At 43.9% G+C, this 13,434-nt stretch overlaps 1 protein-coding gene across 2 annotated transcripts in view; it reads left to right on the top strand.

Moving 5' to 3' along the window:
- SLC25A39 (solute carrier family 25 member 39) overlaps positions 1-13,434 on the top strand; it is a 441,295-nt gene that overhangs the window by 2,364 nt on the left and 425,497 nt on the right. For both annotated transcript variants that reach the window (XM_066626836.1, XM_066626839.1), the window contains exons 2-4: positions 6,608-6,635; positions 8,906-9,055; positions 10,739-10,912. In XM_066626836.1, coding sequence (XP_066482933.1) covers positions 6,608-6,635; positions 8,906-9,055; positions 10,739-10,912 — 352 coding nt within the window. The remainder of the gene's footprint in view (positions 1-6,607; positions 6,636-8,905; positions 9,056-10,738; positions 10,913-13,434) is intronic.

Below are 13,434 nucleotides of genomic sequence, written 5' to 3'. Positions count from 1 at the left end.
CCATTTTACTGATGGTTCTTTCCTGCATCTAGATAACATTCACATTCATGTATGTTATGCATTGTGGTGATGTTGCATTTTTCTGTAGAAAGAGACTGCAGTGAGAGGCACCTCACCATTTCCCTCCCCTGCAACATAAAGATTCCTAACATTCCTGCATCTACATAGGAGGAAAGACAGCATTCCTGCCTCATCCCATTTATCCATCTGCTACTGTTAGTGTGTTAACATTTCTTTCATGCCAATGGTGTGTCCAATGCTGCATAGGAATTCCCCGGGTTGGGGGGGGTGTCTTACAAACGACACTAAAATCAAGTGTGGTATGAGACTGAGTAATGAGCAGTATGAGGCTGCAATCCTATTCACAGTTTCCTGGGAGTAAGCCCCATTGTCTATAATGGGACTTACTTCTGAGTAGATAGGCATAGGATTGGGCTCTGAATGGGGTAGAGGAGAGTCAAGGAAGGGCTACAATGAATCAAAGAGAGGCTTTGTTAAATTAGTGGGTCTTCAAGGACATGACTTGAAGGGCAGGGAAGGTGAGACCATTGTGGGCCTAGGGAATAGGGACACAGATAGCAGGACAATAGGAGGAGACAGAGGGACCCAAAAGCCAATAACCGGGTGTGGAGTGGAACAAAGAGAGAAAGGGGAGAGAAATGGAGCTGAAGAGTTAAAAGGCTTGAGTAAAAGTTAGAATCTGAAGCTCAGTTGAAAGTCGAACTTGAGAAAGCCAGTGTAAAAGGATGAAAGGAGATGGGCAAAAGGATCGGATGGGCAAAGATGGGGTGGAAATTGGTAGAAAACAGCAAAAGGTGTGTGCACTCAAAACATCCTGATGGGCAGTCGTAAAGTATGAGGCACTCATCTAGCTATTTATAAATACATGCTTGTGCATGCTTAAAACCTGTTTTAGCAAACAGAACATTACCTGCAAGCCCATCCAGGCAATATATGTTAATGAATGTAAGCACCCTGGATCATTCAGTACATTGGGAGAACAACAAATCTCTTTACACATTTGTGAAACCACAAGTCAGCAATAGCAACAAAGATGCTCAAAAGGCATGTTGCAAAACAAATGCAATTCTGATGGCCACAACTTCGATGAAACCACAAGTTGATGAAAGTGTCGACCCAATGTGCAGCGGCAGTAAAGAAGGCCAATTCTATGCTGGGGATTATTAGAAAAGGTATTGAGAACAAAACAGCTAATATTATAATGCTGTTTTACAAATCGATGGTAAGGCCACACCTGGAGTAATGCGTCCAGTTCTGGTCGCTGCATCTCAAAAAGGACATAGTGGAAATGGAAAAGGTGCAAAAGAGGGCAACTAAGATGATTGCTGGGCTGGGGCAGCTTCCTTATGAGGAAAGGCTATGGCGTTTGGGCCTCTTCAGCCTAGAAAAGAGATGCCTGAGGGGGGACATGATTGAGACATACAAAATTATGCATGGGAAGGATAGAGTGGATAGAGAGATGCTCTTTACACTCTCACATAACACCAGAACCAGGGGACATCCACTAAAATTGAGTGTTGGGAGGGTTAGGACAGACAAAAGAAAATATTTCTTTACTCAGTGTGTGGTTGGTCTGTAGAACTCCATGCCACAGGATGTGGTGACGGCATCTGGCATGGATGCCTTTAAAAGGGGATTGGACAAGTTTCTGGAGGAAAAGTCCATTATGGATTACAAGCCATGCTGTGTATGTGCAACCTCCTGATTTTAGAAATGGGCTATGTCAGATGCAAGGGAGGGCACCAGGATGCTGGTCTCTTATTATCAGGTGTGCTCCCTGGGGCATTTGGTGGGCTGCTGTGAGATACAGGAAGCTGGACTAGATGGGCCTATGACCTGATCCAGTGGGGCTGTTCTTATAATTACCTCACTCACTTAAAGGTATTTTTTTTACCAGAAAACCATCAAATCTGGGGACATTGGGGAAAAAAGAGCATTTATGGGTACACATACTTAACATCCTTAACAATCTTGAGGCTAACACAGCCCAATCCTATCCAACACTGGCACAGTAGGGCTACCAGGCCCACACTGTATCCAGAGTTAGATTAGAGCAGACAGGAGGTCTCCTTGTCGTAAGGGAACATTTGTTCTCTTATCCTGTGAAGCACCCCAGTCTGCTCAATGGGGCTACTCTGATCTGCACCAGCTGTTTAGCTGGTACAGAACCAAGTAGCTCATGAGGCCCGGGATGGGGGATAGGATGTGGCAGAGGCCTGCTCCACCATCTCTGTCCCTTCCTGAACCCGAACCGTTCCCTCCCCGCTCTGCTACGAAACACCTCTCCCCACTTCTGGAACACACTTTCGCCACTCTCCCCCACCTCTCTGCTGTCCAGCACAAAACGTACCTGCCCCATCGTGGGGGGATGCAGTGCCCAAGGGCAGTGCAGGCTTTCCCGCCAGCGCCACTTACAAAGTGTTGGAAAGCACTTTACAAGGCTTTTACAACATCTAGCATAGATGCTGTCCTTCAATAGGATTGGGTTGTTAGAGTGTGCGTGTCTCATTAATTCTCTTGCATGTGCCACTTGGTTGAGAATTGCACTTCCATCAGCATTTGTCAAACTATCACCACTTTGCCTTGTATTTAAATTGAAACTGTGTGTTACTGGAGTAGGCAGAAGCTGAAATGCTTCACTTGGACCTTTTAAGTCTTCTCTGTTTTGTCAACCACTTATTTATATAATACTGTATTACTGTTTAGCGCTTAACAGTATCCTTCAAGGATTCAAAGCATCCCTGTCTGTAGCACAGTTTAGTTCCTTGTTGCATTGTTGTATATCCATGTTTCCCAAACTGTGGGTTAGGAGCCACTAGTGGATCATGAACTGATTGTTGGTGAGTCCTGAAATTGACAAGCTGTTGACTGCCAAGGAAAATGCATGGAGCCCTATGAAAAGTGAAACTGAGCTGCACTGTGCATTTACTTTTCAGTAGGCAACCATGCCTCTGTCCATTCCAAAGGGAGGCCGAGAGGAACGTAACGCCACCAGAATGGTTCAGATTCAATGAACGCAGGCCCCCAAAAACAATTGATTGGGAAACCCCCTCCTCCAAACTGACAAATGTATTGAGCCCTATGGAAAGCAAAACAGAGCCACACATGCGCATTTACTTGTAGGTAAGCAAATGTGCCTTAGCTCCTATTGAAGGCCAGCAACATCACCCAAATGGTCCCAATCCAATAACATGGAGCTCAACCAACACTCCAGATGCCAACTCCCCCCCCCCCAATACAAAGGCTACAAACAGAGGCTTGAGCTGGTAAGGTGAAACTTTTTTTTTTAAGTCTCCTAAAGCTAAGTTTGTCCCAAGAGAGTGTCATTTTAAAAAGTGGGTCCCAGTGCTAAAAAGTTTGGGAACCACTTTTATACATATAATCCATAAATTTATCTGCAGTTCATTCTTCTCATGCTCATCTTTAGCAGACATTTTCTGTCTACCACACTACATGCAGTTTCCTAATAGGAATATGAATGTCTAACATAATGGTCCAAATAGGAGATGCGCAAGACATAGCCATTAAGTATGGAATCTGAAATTCTGGACCTTGAGAATTACCCATCAATTTGTTCTAGGGCCCACTATTGACAGATAGCCAGGCAAAAGAGACAGTGTCTTTTCAGTGGTGACCCCACTGTTGTGGAACTCCCTTCCCAGAGATACCTGTATAGTTCCCATACTTTGCAGTTTTTAGGAAAAAGCTAGGAATGCTTTTTTATTTGGCAAGGTCTTCCTGACACTGTCATTCTTTATTGGTGCTAATTTTATTTCAGCATTTGTAGTGATTATGTGTTTTGTTTTTCTCATCAGTGTGTCATAAATGACTTTGACCCTTTGGAAAAGTGGCCTATTAATGAACTGATTTATTAAAAACTACCATAAAACTTGACTTCATTTTTAAAGTTAAATTAAAATATTTTAAAACTGTTTTCTGTAAATAATAATAATAATAATGAGCCCACTTGTCATTAAGTTCCCCCTTCCCTGCTTTAAAATGGGTGGAAATAAATACAGAACAAATAATATATTTTATTGGCCTCCTTCAAGAGGCTGGGGTTTACAAGTTTTGGAACTACCAGTGCAATCGCTGGTGTTTGAAGCAATTTTTTTAATGCAGACATTACCTTCATGTTGACATCTCAGCTTCTTTAGGGCCCAATCCTATCCAACTTTCCAATCCCAACGCAACCGTGCCAATGAGGCTTGCACTGAATCCTATGGTGGGGAGGCAATCACAGAGGCGTCCCCAAGCTATGGGAACATTTGCTCCCTTACCTTGGGGTTGCATTGTAGCTGTACCAGTTCTGGGAAGTTGGATAGGTTTGGGCCCATAATTCTAGTGTGCTCCTGTAATGTACTAGATGCAAAAGTGGGGCTATGAACAAGACCTTGGCTGCAGGTTTACCATCTAAATTGATAAGATGCAAAAGTATAACATGGGTGGAATCACAGAAGTAGAATTGGGGGAAAGGAAGCAAAATTAGGAGACTAAAGAAAAAACCAGGAAGGAACGGAGTGAGAGACTGAGTGGACAGTAAAACAGTAAAATGTTACAAAAATAGCAAATGACATGGTAAACTTGTGTCTGGACTGTACTACTTCAGACTGTAAGTTGAGGTTCACATGAGTACATACAAAAAAGGATTCTTCTATATAGGAAACTACCAAGTCAGGGAGAAGTAATAGCTTTCGCCCTGACACACTAGTTTGCTATGTGAAGGAATACTCCCTCTTGGTGATCATTCTATCATACAAGCTCTCACATGTAATCTGAAGTGGAACAGTTCAGAAACAGGGTTAGCATCTCATTTACTGTTTGTAAGAAGTACATATTTACTATTGAGAGAGGAAAGGAAGAGAGAACCAAGCACTAGTCCAAAGAGATGCGTTTTAGGAAATTATTTCAAAGTAGAACAGAGCCAGGCAAATAGTATGTACTTAAAATCTTTTGAGCTTGACATTACATACTTTATCAATATCCCATATTACAATCCTGTAAGATTGACCTCTAGACCTCTGGGTAATTAGCATTACTGTACTGTATCCCCATATACAGATGGAAAAGCTGAGGCAGAGAGATGGTGGTTTGCTCAAGGCCAATGTGTGGCTGAACCAGGACTGTGATCTGGGCACTCTCCAAGCTCTTAATGACACAACATCAGCTTTCAATCTCAGGAGGCAGCCCGTCCTAGGAGCAAGGCAGTGAGAGAGAAAGTGCACAAAACACAAATTCCAGAGCTCCTTGATCCTTGTTAGCTACCATGTATGGAGGGTTACTTCTCCCAGGCCTGCCTCTCCTTTGATATCGCTGCATTCTTTCAAGATAGGCTGTTGTCGAGGAAGAGCACTATTAATAGCATTGGATCAGTATGGAAATGATTGAACCACTTGACACCTTGGCCTTGGGAGGATGCCTTGAAATCACACCCCATACACTCTTCCCAAAGGGAGGCAGCACAGTACTTTGGATGTCTAAACATTCCCATACAAAATTGACCAAGCCAGGATTTTGTGTAACTAATATATTTCTGACATGTGGCAATTGGGCCTGTGTACAGGCCTACCCTCCCCCACCACCATTCATGGTGCCTCCTTTACTTTTCTTTCACTCACATCAGGGAACCCCTGCTTGTGGTGGTGTTTCTGGTTTGTCTGGCACCAACAGAACCTGTCCGAGTCAGTTCTGGTCAAGTTGTGGAGTAGGGGGAAGCAAGTGATGATGGTGCCAAGGGCTGAGGGGGCCCTTGAGTCAAACCCAATTCTTGGGCCCACACGCATCCCTGGTGCTTGTGTGCATACACTTCCACTCCCCCTTGCAGAGTGATCCTGCAGGACACCTGCCTCTCCGCACTGCCAAATCTCTGGCAGTGCTGAGGAAGGGCTGCTCAAGCAGTCTCTTTTCCTGCCCATTGAAGCATGTGCCAGCACAAGGGTTTCTGAGGAAGCCCAGTGGCAAATGGAGGGAGCAGGATAAGGCAGCACAGCCACAAGTTGCTCAGCTGAGTGACTTGAGCCAATACTGCCTGCATTGGAGAGCTTCAGAGATTCACCAGTTGGCCCCTTGGGAGCTGGTGGGTTCTCAGCCAGTACCCTACCTGACCAAGCACTGATGCTGCACCAGAAACAGGTCACACACACATAATGACCTCTAGTTACGCATATCGGGGTACAAGACCGACAGACATTTTTATAGGGATCTGGATCACATAACTCACTCTGGCCTATTGTTGCTTCCTGGCTGGTCTCCCTGCAGTGTCTCCTTTGTCTACAGCTGCAACTGTGTGACAGTTCAGTAGCTAAATCTCCACCTGATCCACCTGAGTCCCAGGTTTTGGGCCTGCTGTGACTTCTCTTTGACAAAGCCTCCATCACAGTGGCCTAACAGGAATCAAAGGTTCAGTAATGCTCAGTGACATGGTCTTGTGTCTCTCAAGCATCATTAGATACATAAAATCTCCAGGCATCTCAAAATCTACAAACCACATTCTCACCTAGAAATCATTCTAACTCCTGGATAGGTCTGTTGGTCAACGATATATGGGAAGAATAAAGAATTAATTGCTGTCCTTTTTTTTCTGCAGATCGAATTCAATAGCGAGCAGATTGAAGGTAAACAATGGTTACTTTTAAAATATATATACTTTTCATTTGCCTCCCCTCTTTTACTCACTCTGTCTTAAGTTCTCCTCAGCTTTGCTAAATGTCACAGGATAGGTCAATGTGTTAGGCATATAGACTTATACCCAATTTGGGCCCAGCACATCTTAGAGAATACCTCTGTATATATATGACTATTCATTTGTTAAGATTAGCCTGTTGATAATCCACCTTTGCTCAAGAATTAGATGTGTGGGGGGAGGCAAAGGTTATTTCATTTAATAATGATTAGGTGATTTACTTCTTGGGATCCTACAATAACTAGGTGCTGTGTTGCCTGAATCACCTGTCTAGACATTTTCCCCACTCCAGCTGCAGTGCTCATCAAGAAACACCACAGGTTGCTATGTCTTTGTCATACTCCTTCCCACTTTCTTAAAATCTATGCTCTTTCTGCAGTCTTAAAAAGGGATTCTGTATTTTGCCTTAAAATCCAGATGCTGAATGGTTTAGCTACTAGCCCAAGGACCTCCAGGTCCTTTATTGAAGCACCTAAATGGTTTAACTGCACACACCTGAAGTTTAATTACAGCGCAGGATACAAACATTGGCTACAGGAAGAACCATTGTGATGTCACATGTGACCTCCTTCATACAAGAATGATGGCAAAACATCATCTTTTTCAAACACACCATTTAGAGTAGGCACATATTGTGCTGCTTAGCCAACCTTTGGCCAGATGAAATTGGATGCTGAAACCATAGCTATGTACAGCATTGATCTCGGAATTTGTTGCCCACTGCGACTGGTATGAAAATGCTGAAAAACAAACCAACCTCTCCAACACTCCTGCCCAAGGAATTCCATCAAATTCAGTATGATGCATCTTTGGCCTCTGTGTCTCCAGGGTTGCACACCAGTGCCAAGCCCTTGGCCTCCCTCAACAGTGGAGATACCTTTATGAAAGACCTGATGTTGGAGATCAATAAGAAAGTGGACCAGGCCGTGGAAGCAGTAAAGACCTTTGATGTTAAAATGTCTTCCTTGAACTCACGCACAGACATGCTGGAAGATCTGATCCGCAGCCTGACCCGGTCAGCTTCCTCAACCTACTGTACAATTAAAAATGAGCAAACAAAGGCACAAGGGCGCCAGCATGCCATTGATTGCCTGGTTGATGAGAATAAGCACCTCAGTGGCCGCATTGATCAAATTGAGAAACAAGTGCAGCCACATGCCCTGAGGATCTGTGGCTTGCCAGAGGAAGAGGAAGGCCAAGACCTGGTAGTCTTCCTGGAAAAGTGGTTGCCAGCTGTCCTCAAGCTAGACACCAAAGATGATCCCATTGTGGTACAAAGAGCCTACAGGGTAGCTGGCAAAGAGCAGGAGACAGATGCAAATCAGTGCAGGGCTGTTGTGGCTCGGCTGGCGGAATTAAGGGATAAAGAGAGAATATTACAGCAAGTTGAGAAACTGAAAAGCATCACATACAAAAACAAACCAATTCTGATATTCCCAGATGTGCTGATCCCAAAAGGTAAAGAGAAGATGTCTGCAGATGTTTTTTTTTCAACTTCATGTTTGGTCTTGTGAAAGCGTAACTATCAGCACATGATTTAGCAATGTCTAGGTGCTTAGGTTCAGGTTTAGTCTCATTTTTTATATGAACATTTTTGCACACTTCTTTAATGCTTTTAAAAGGCAAACCCTAGCCATTTCCAAACTCTTTGGGAATCCAATGCATGGAGTGCTCTCATGTTGCAGGGGCTTCCCCATTTACTTCCATTGCAGGGATAATGTGTGATTCCGCTCATCGGGAAGCTGCACGTGGGCACTGGAGCTGCCAGATATACAACGCACCCCCTATATATAAGCTGCTATTGTTAGTAGGATACATATGCAAGAAAATATAATTTTTTATTTGCAATTAAATTGCAACATTCTCTTCAATATTATTATTATTATTATTATTATTATTATTATTATTATTCTTTCCTTTTGCATATGTGAGCATCCCTAAGAGGAATAATCTTATTTTTACATGCGATGCTTAAGTTATTTGCTTGCATTCCTTTTTCGGTTGCATTTCCTGCATCTGTAATTGAAATACAATTTCTACAATATGCATTTAATTTGATAACAGCTCTCTTTTGCTTTCTGCCCAAGTTAGCTACATTAAAATGTGTACACAAACAGGACAAAAGGATCCTAATGCATCTTTTAAGCTCCCCCCCCTTCCCCAACCTGCAGCAAAGGTAACGGAGTTCCTTCCTTTGCACAGAGTTCAAGGAGGCCTTCATGCTCTTTGACAGGACCCCAACTGGAGAGATGAAGATTACGTATAGCCAGTGTGGGGATGTCCTTCGAGCCCTGGGACAGAACCCAACCAATGCTGAGGTCATGAGGATGCTGGGGAAACCAAAGCCAGAAGGCAAGTATATATGACTTGGGTTTACTCAGCCCTTTTCAAATCCTGTGCCTGCTGTTTCTTGTGCATTCAGTTTAAAATTATGCATTTGGAGGCCTGGTGAATAATCTAAGAACACCTGATCAAGTCTGGATCCAATCAGTTCCTTGGATGTCCACAGGGAGTTTATGTAAGAACAGGACATTAATAATAACTATAATAAATATAAGAATTGGCTCCATTTGACAGGGGATATCATCAGACCAGAAAATGTTATCAGATGGTATGCTTATCTCCAAATCAAAAGACTCAGCCACAAGGCCAAAGTAGACATTATGTTAAATGTGTTTTAGCCTAGTTAGGGGCTGAATTTTTACTTGATGTAGCAACTTTATGGGACCCTGACCCAGAGGAGGAGGATATTTAATCTTTTATCTCAGTGCTGTTCTCTTGCCAAAAATCCTCATATCTTCCCTCCCCCAATTGTTATGAGTCCCCAAAATTGTAATTTCATGTCCATAGGAGCTTCAGTAGGGATTTTCAATAGGAAAACAATCCAAAAGTACAGTAATCTTTGGTATCTGGGAGTTCAGTTCTGCCCGCTCCACCCCTGCGAATACCAATATTTGCTGATATTGTTCCATTTTAAAAAAAGTAAAAATCAGTAAGAAAATAGTCTTCCCTACCTTCATACCACAAAATCACCTGCAAAAAATTGCAGGACTACAGAGCAGTCTTAGGCACTCCTACAAACCACTTCCATGTTGCGCGATCCCCTCCCTTGGCCCAGAATGCATCGCACAACCCAAAAAGTGACTTACAGGCATGCAGAAAACTGCTCTGAAGCCCTGCAAATGGTGCATTTTGCAGCGTAAAAGTAGGGAAGGCTATTTTCTTGCTGATTTTTACTTTTTTAAACATTTTTAAACTGGGACTCCAGCATCCGCAGCACCTCCATACCACATTCACTATCCAGATAACCCCCCTCCCCCACTACTTCAGAGTAAAAATAAGATCCTATGCTTTTCATTTTGCATCTGGTTTGGCCCTTGGTTTCCTGTGTGTAAAACACTGTATGTATTGGCAACCTTCAGTCTCGAAAGACTATGGTATCGCGCTCTGAAAGGTGGTTCTGGCACAGCGTCTAGTGTGGCTGAAAAGGCCAATCCGGGAGTGACAATCCCTTCCACACCGGGAGCAAGTGCAGTCTGTCCCTGGTCTGTCTCCCTGGCTATGGGCCTTCCTTCTTTGCCTCTTAGCCTCAGACTGTTGGCAAAGTGTCTCTTCAAACTGGGAAAGGCCATGCTGCACAGCCTGCCTCCAAGCGGGCCGCTTGGAGTAAAACTTGTGTAAAACAGCAACAGTAATTACTTATAGGGTTCTAGTGAAGATGAATGAATGGGCCTAACACATTTTTTACATTTGCATCCTGATTCAAAGACACTTGAGAGTAGCGGAAATCTCTGTGTGTACAGTCTACCCATGGCTGTCATATTGCTGGATGCAGTCTGTTGTTCCCTGCGGGTTTTTGCATAGCTGGTACTGCAGAGCTTGTGACTGCATACAAATACACTCACCAGATCTCAGTGCTTCCAAGCGCTGGTGAAGTGATGAGAGAGATCATTTGCATCTCACTGCTCTTTGTATGGCTGCACTGTAGAGATTTTTCATGTCACCAGTTCTCCTCATTGTTTTCTTTCATCTCAGAATTGAATGTAAAGATGCTAGACTTTGAGACCTTCCTCCCCATGCTGCAGCACATTGCTCGATCCAAGGACCAGGGGACATACGAGGACTTTGTGGAAGGGTTGCGTGTCTTCGATAAGGAAGGGAATGGCACCGTGATGGGGGCTGAACTGCGTCATGTGCTTGCAACTTTAGGTAGGAGACTGAAGTCTACGTAGCCATGCCTGACAAGTGACAGAGGTTGGTTGCGCATGCCATTTGCCCACCTTTTCCACATTCAGACAACTGCCTTTTTAAAAGCAACAGCAACAAGCAACTGTACTGTGTGGTTATGCTGATGTGTGTTTCCCACCAAAATGCACCATTGGCCTATTTACACTCTTTGGGCACAATCCCAAACAACTTTCCAGCTCTGAGGTAAGGGAACAAACATTCTCTTACCTCATGGAGGCCTCCATGACTGCCCCCCAACACTATGCCTAATAAAGGTTTGTTGAGTTAAGTTGAGTTGACTGTCCCCCAACGGCAGGATGTAGCACATGTCCCATCGGTACAACTGTGTCGGAAACTTGGTTAGGATTTGGGCCTTTATTTCCCAGTATCTTTTGCATTAAGGCTTCTGAAATGATCTGAATGGAGAGAGACCACTCTTCTAAACATATGCTACCTTTTGGGGTCACCCAGCCCAGCATCAGTCATCTGCTCCACAGGTGAAGGTGCAGAGTGAGCACACGCTTGGGAGCATACAGCTTATTATTGTGTGTGCAAGGATCTGTGGTTTCAAATAGCAATCCCACACTAGAATTGAAAAAGAATAGAGTGCTATATTTTCCATTAGCTTTAAAAGCTTCCAGCTTTAAAAGGGAATTTAAGAAAGGCCAATAATCTGATGTGGGTTTGTTATGATTGAATTGTGGTTTTAGCTGTCAACATTTGTAGTGATTTGAAGTTTGCCATCCAGCCAGCCATGCGTGTGCATGCATGAATGCACACAGACACAGAGCCTCTCCAGGTGGCTCAAGGTAGCCATGAGCCAGGGATTTACAGTGACATTTCATGGAGTTGAGAAACTGCCAAGTCTGCCATCTGGTGGAAAGGTGGGTTTAAGATTTTAAAATTAAATACGATATAAACAAAACACTGTCTAGTCCAGGGGCATCAAACTCATTTCATGTAGTGGGACAAAAAGCATTCAGGTGATGTCATTAAGCAGGAAGTGACATCATTAAGGGCACAATCCTAACCAATTTTCCAGCTCTGACCTAGCCGCAATGCAGCCCCAGGGTAAGGTAACATGCATGATCTTACCTTGAGAAGGCCTCCTTCACTGCCTCCCATGCAGGATGCTGCTCATACCACATTGGCACAGCTATGTCAGTGCTGGAAAGTTGGTTAGGATTGTGCCCTAAGTAGATGATGGCCAGAAAGTAGCACTTGGTTCTCGCGTAGAAACTCATTAGCTGCAAATGACAGAAAAGAAAATTTGCAAATTTTGTTTATAATTTCAAGGTATCAGGGAGCCCAGTTATCACACTGGGAGAGCCCAATTATAATGGTGGCTAGATAAATTGCTTCCAGGGGGCACATCTGGCCAGCAGGCCTTATGTTTGACACCTCTGGTCTAGTCAATTTCTGTTCTGATTCCTGGTTCAAGGAAGAGCAGGAGAAATTGAGGCTGCGTCTTCTGCTCAGTGCAGTTGGTTGGTTATTTGCCTACCTGTTTATAGCCTGCCCTGTCCTTGGTGTTCAGAGAAAGCTCATGGCAAGGGCTGCTTCCATCCCTACCATTTTCTCTATAATGAATTTAAGTTGCTTTCTCAGTTATTACAGAGGACCCAGACAATCAGTGGTGTCACTAGGATTCGTGTCACCCAGTGCGGGAGGCCTGTGCATCACCCCATGCAGTGGGCAGGGCAACACCCCAGGTGGTGGGCATGGTGATGTGCCATCACCCTGCTCCCACTGGTTTTTTGGCTGTACCTTTTGATAGAACAAAGATAGAACACATTCTGCATGAAATTATGCATTGATTGATATATAACATGATGGTATTATTCCTCCAAACTCTGATTTTAGTGATTTTGAAAACTTGTAGAGTCACACACACACACACGCACACACACGCACACACACACCCCATGTCAACTTACTAACACCTTACTGCAGCAGTTCTCAAACTTTTAGCACCAGGACCCACTTTTTAGAATGACAATCAGTCCAGGACCCATTGGAAGTGATGTCGTGGCCAGAAGTGACATCATCAAGCAAATTAAAATAAATAATTAAATTAAAATAAAAGAAAGAATTAAATAAGGGGAAGCCAGCCCTGTTCCACCAAGTGTATTTTCTCTGTCATCTGCCTGCAATAACACCCCCCCCCCCAAAAAGCATCAGTGAGATTTCCAGCGCTCCCCAGTGCCCAGTTTAAAGTTCTTCTATTTCAAGCACATCAATATAAAGACCCACCTGGCTTTACAAGTGCAAAATAGAAAACATTCCCCTTACCAGTTCAAGCCTCTTTTTCTTGTCCTTTTTAGTGGGGAGGGGGGGTGAAGCTGCCTTCTGGAGCATTTGCTGCACTCCAGTTCCATCGGATCGGGACCATTCTCGTGCCCTCACATTCCCTTTGCCTGGCCTGATCACAAGCCAAGGCACGTCTGCCTGCTCACAAGTAAACGTGACTGTGAGGCTGTTTCGCTTTCCATAGGAATACATTT

Source organism: Tiliqua scincoides, chromosome 5 (assembly GCF_035046505.1).
Source record: "Tiliqua scincoides isolate rTilSci1 chromosome 5, rTilSci1.hap2, whole genome shotgun sequence".
Classification (NCBI taxonomy): Eukaryota; Metazoa; Chordata; class Lepidosauria; order Squamata; family Scincidae; genus Tiliqua; species Tiliqua scincoides.
Note: the sequence above shows the minus strand (reverse complement) of the source record. Positions and strands in the feature narration are given on the sequence as shown.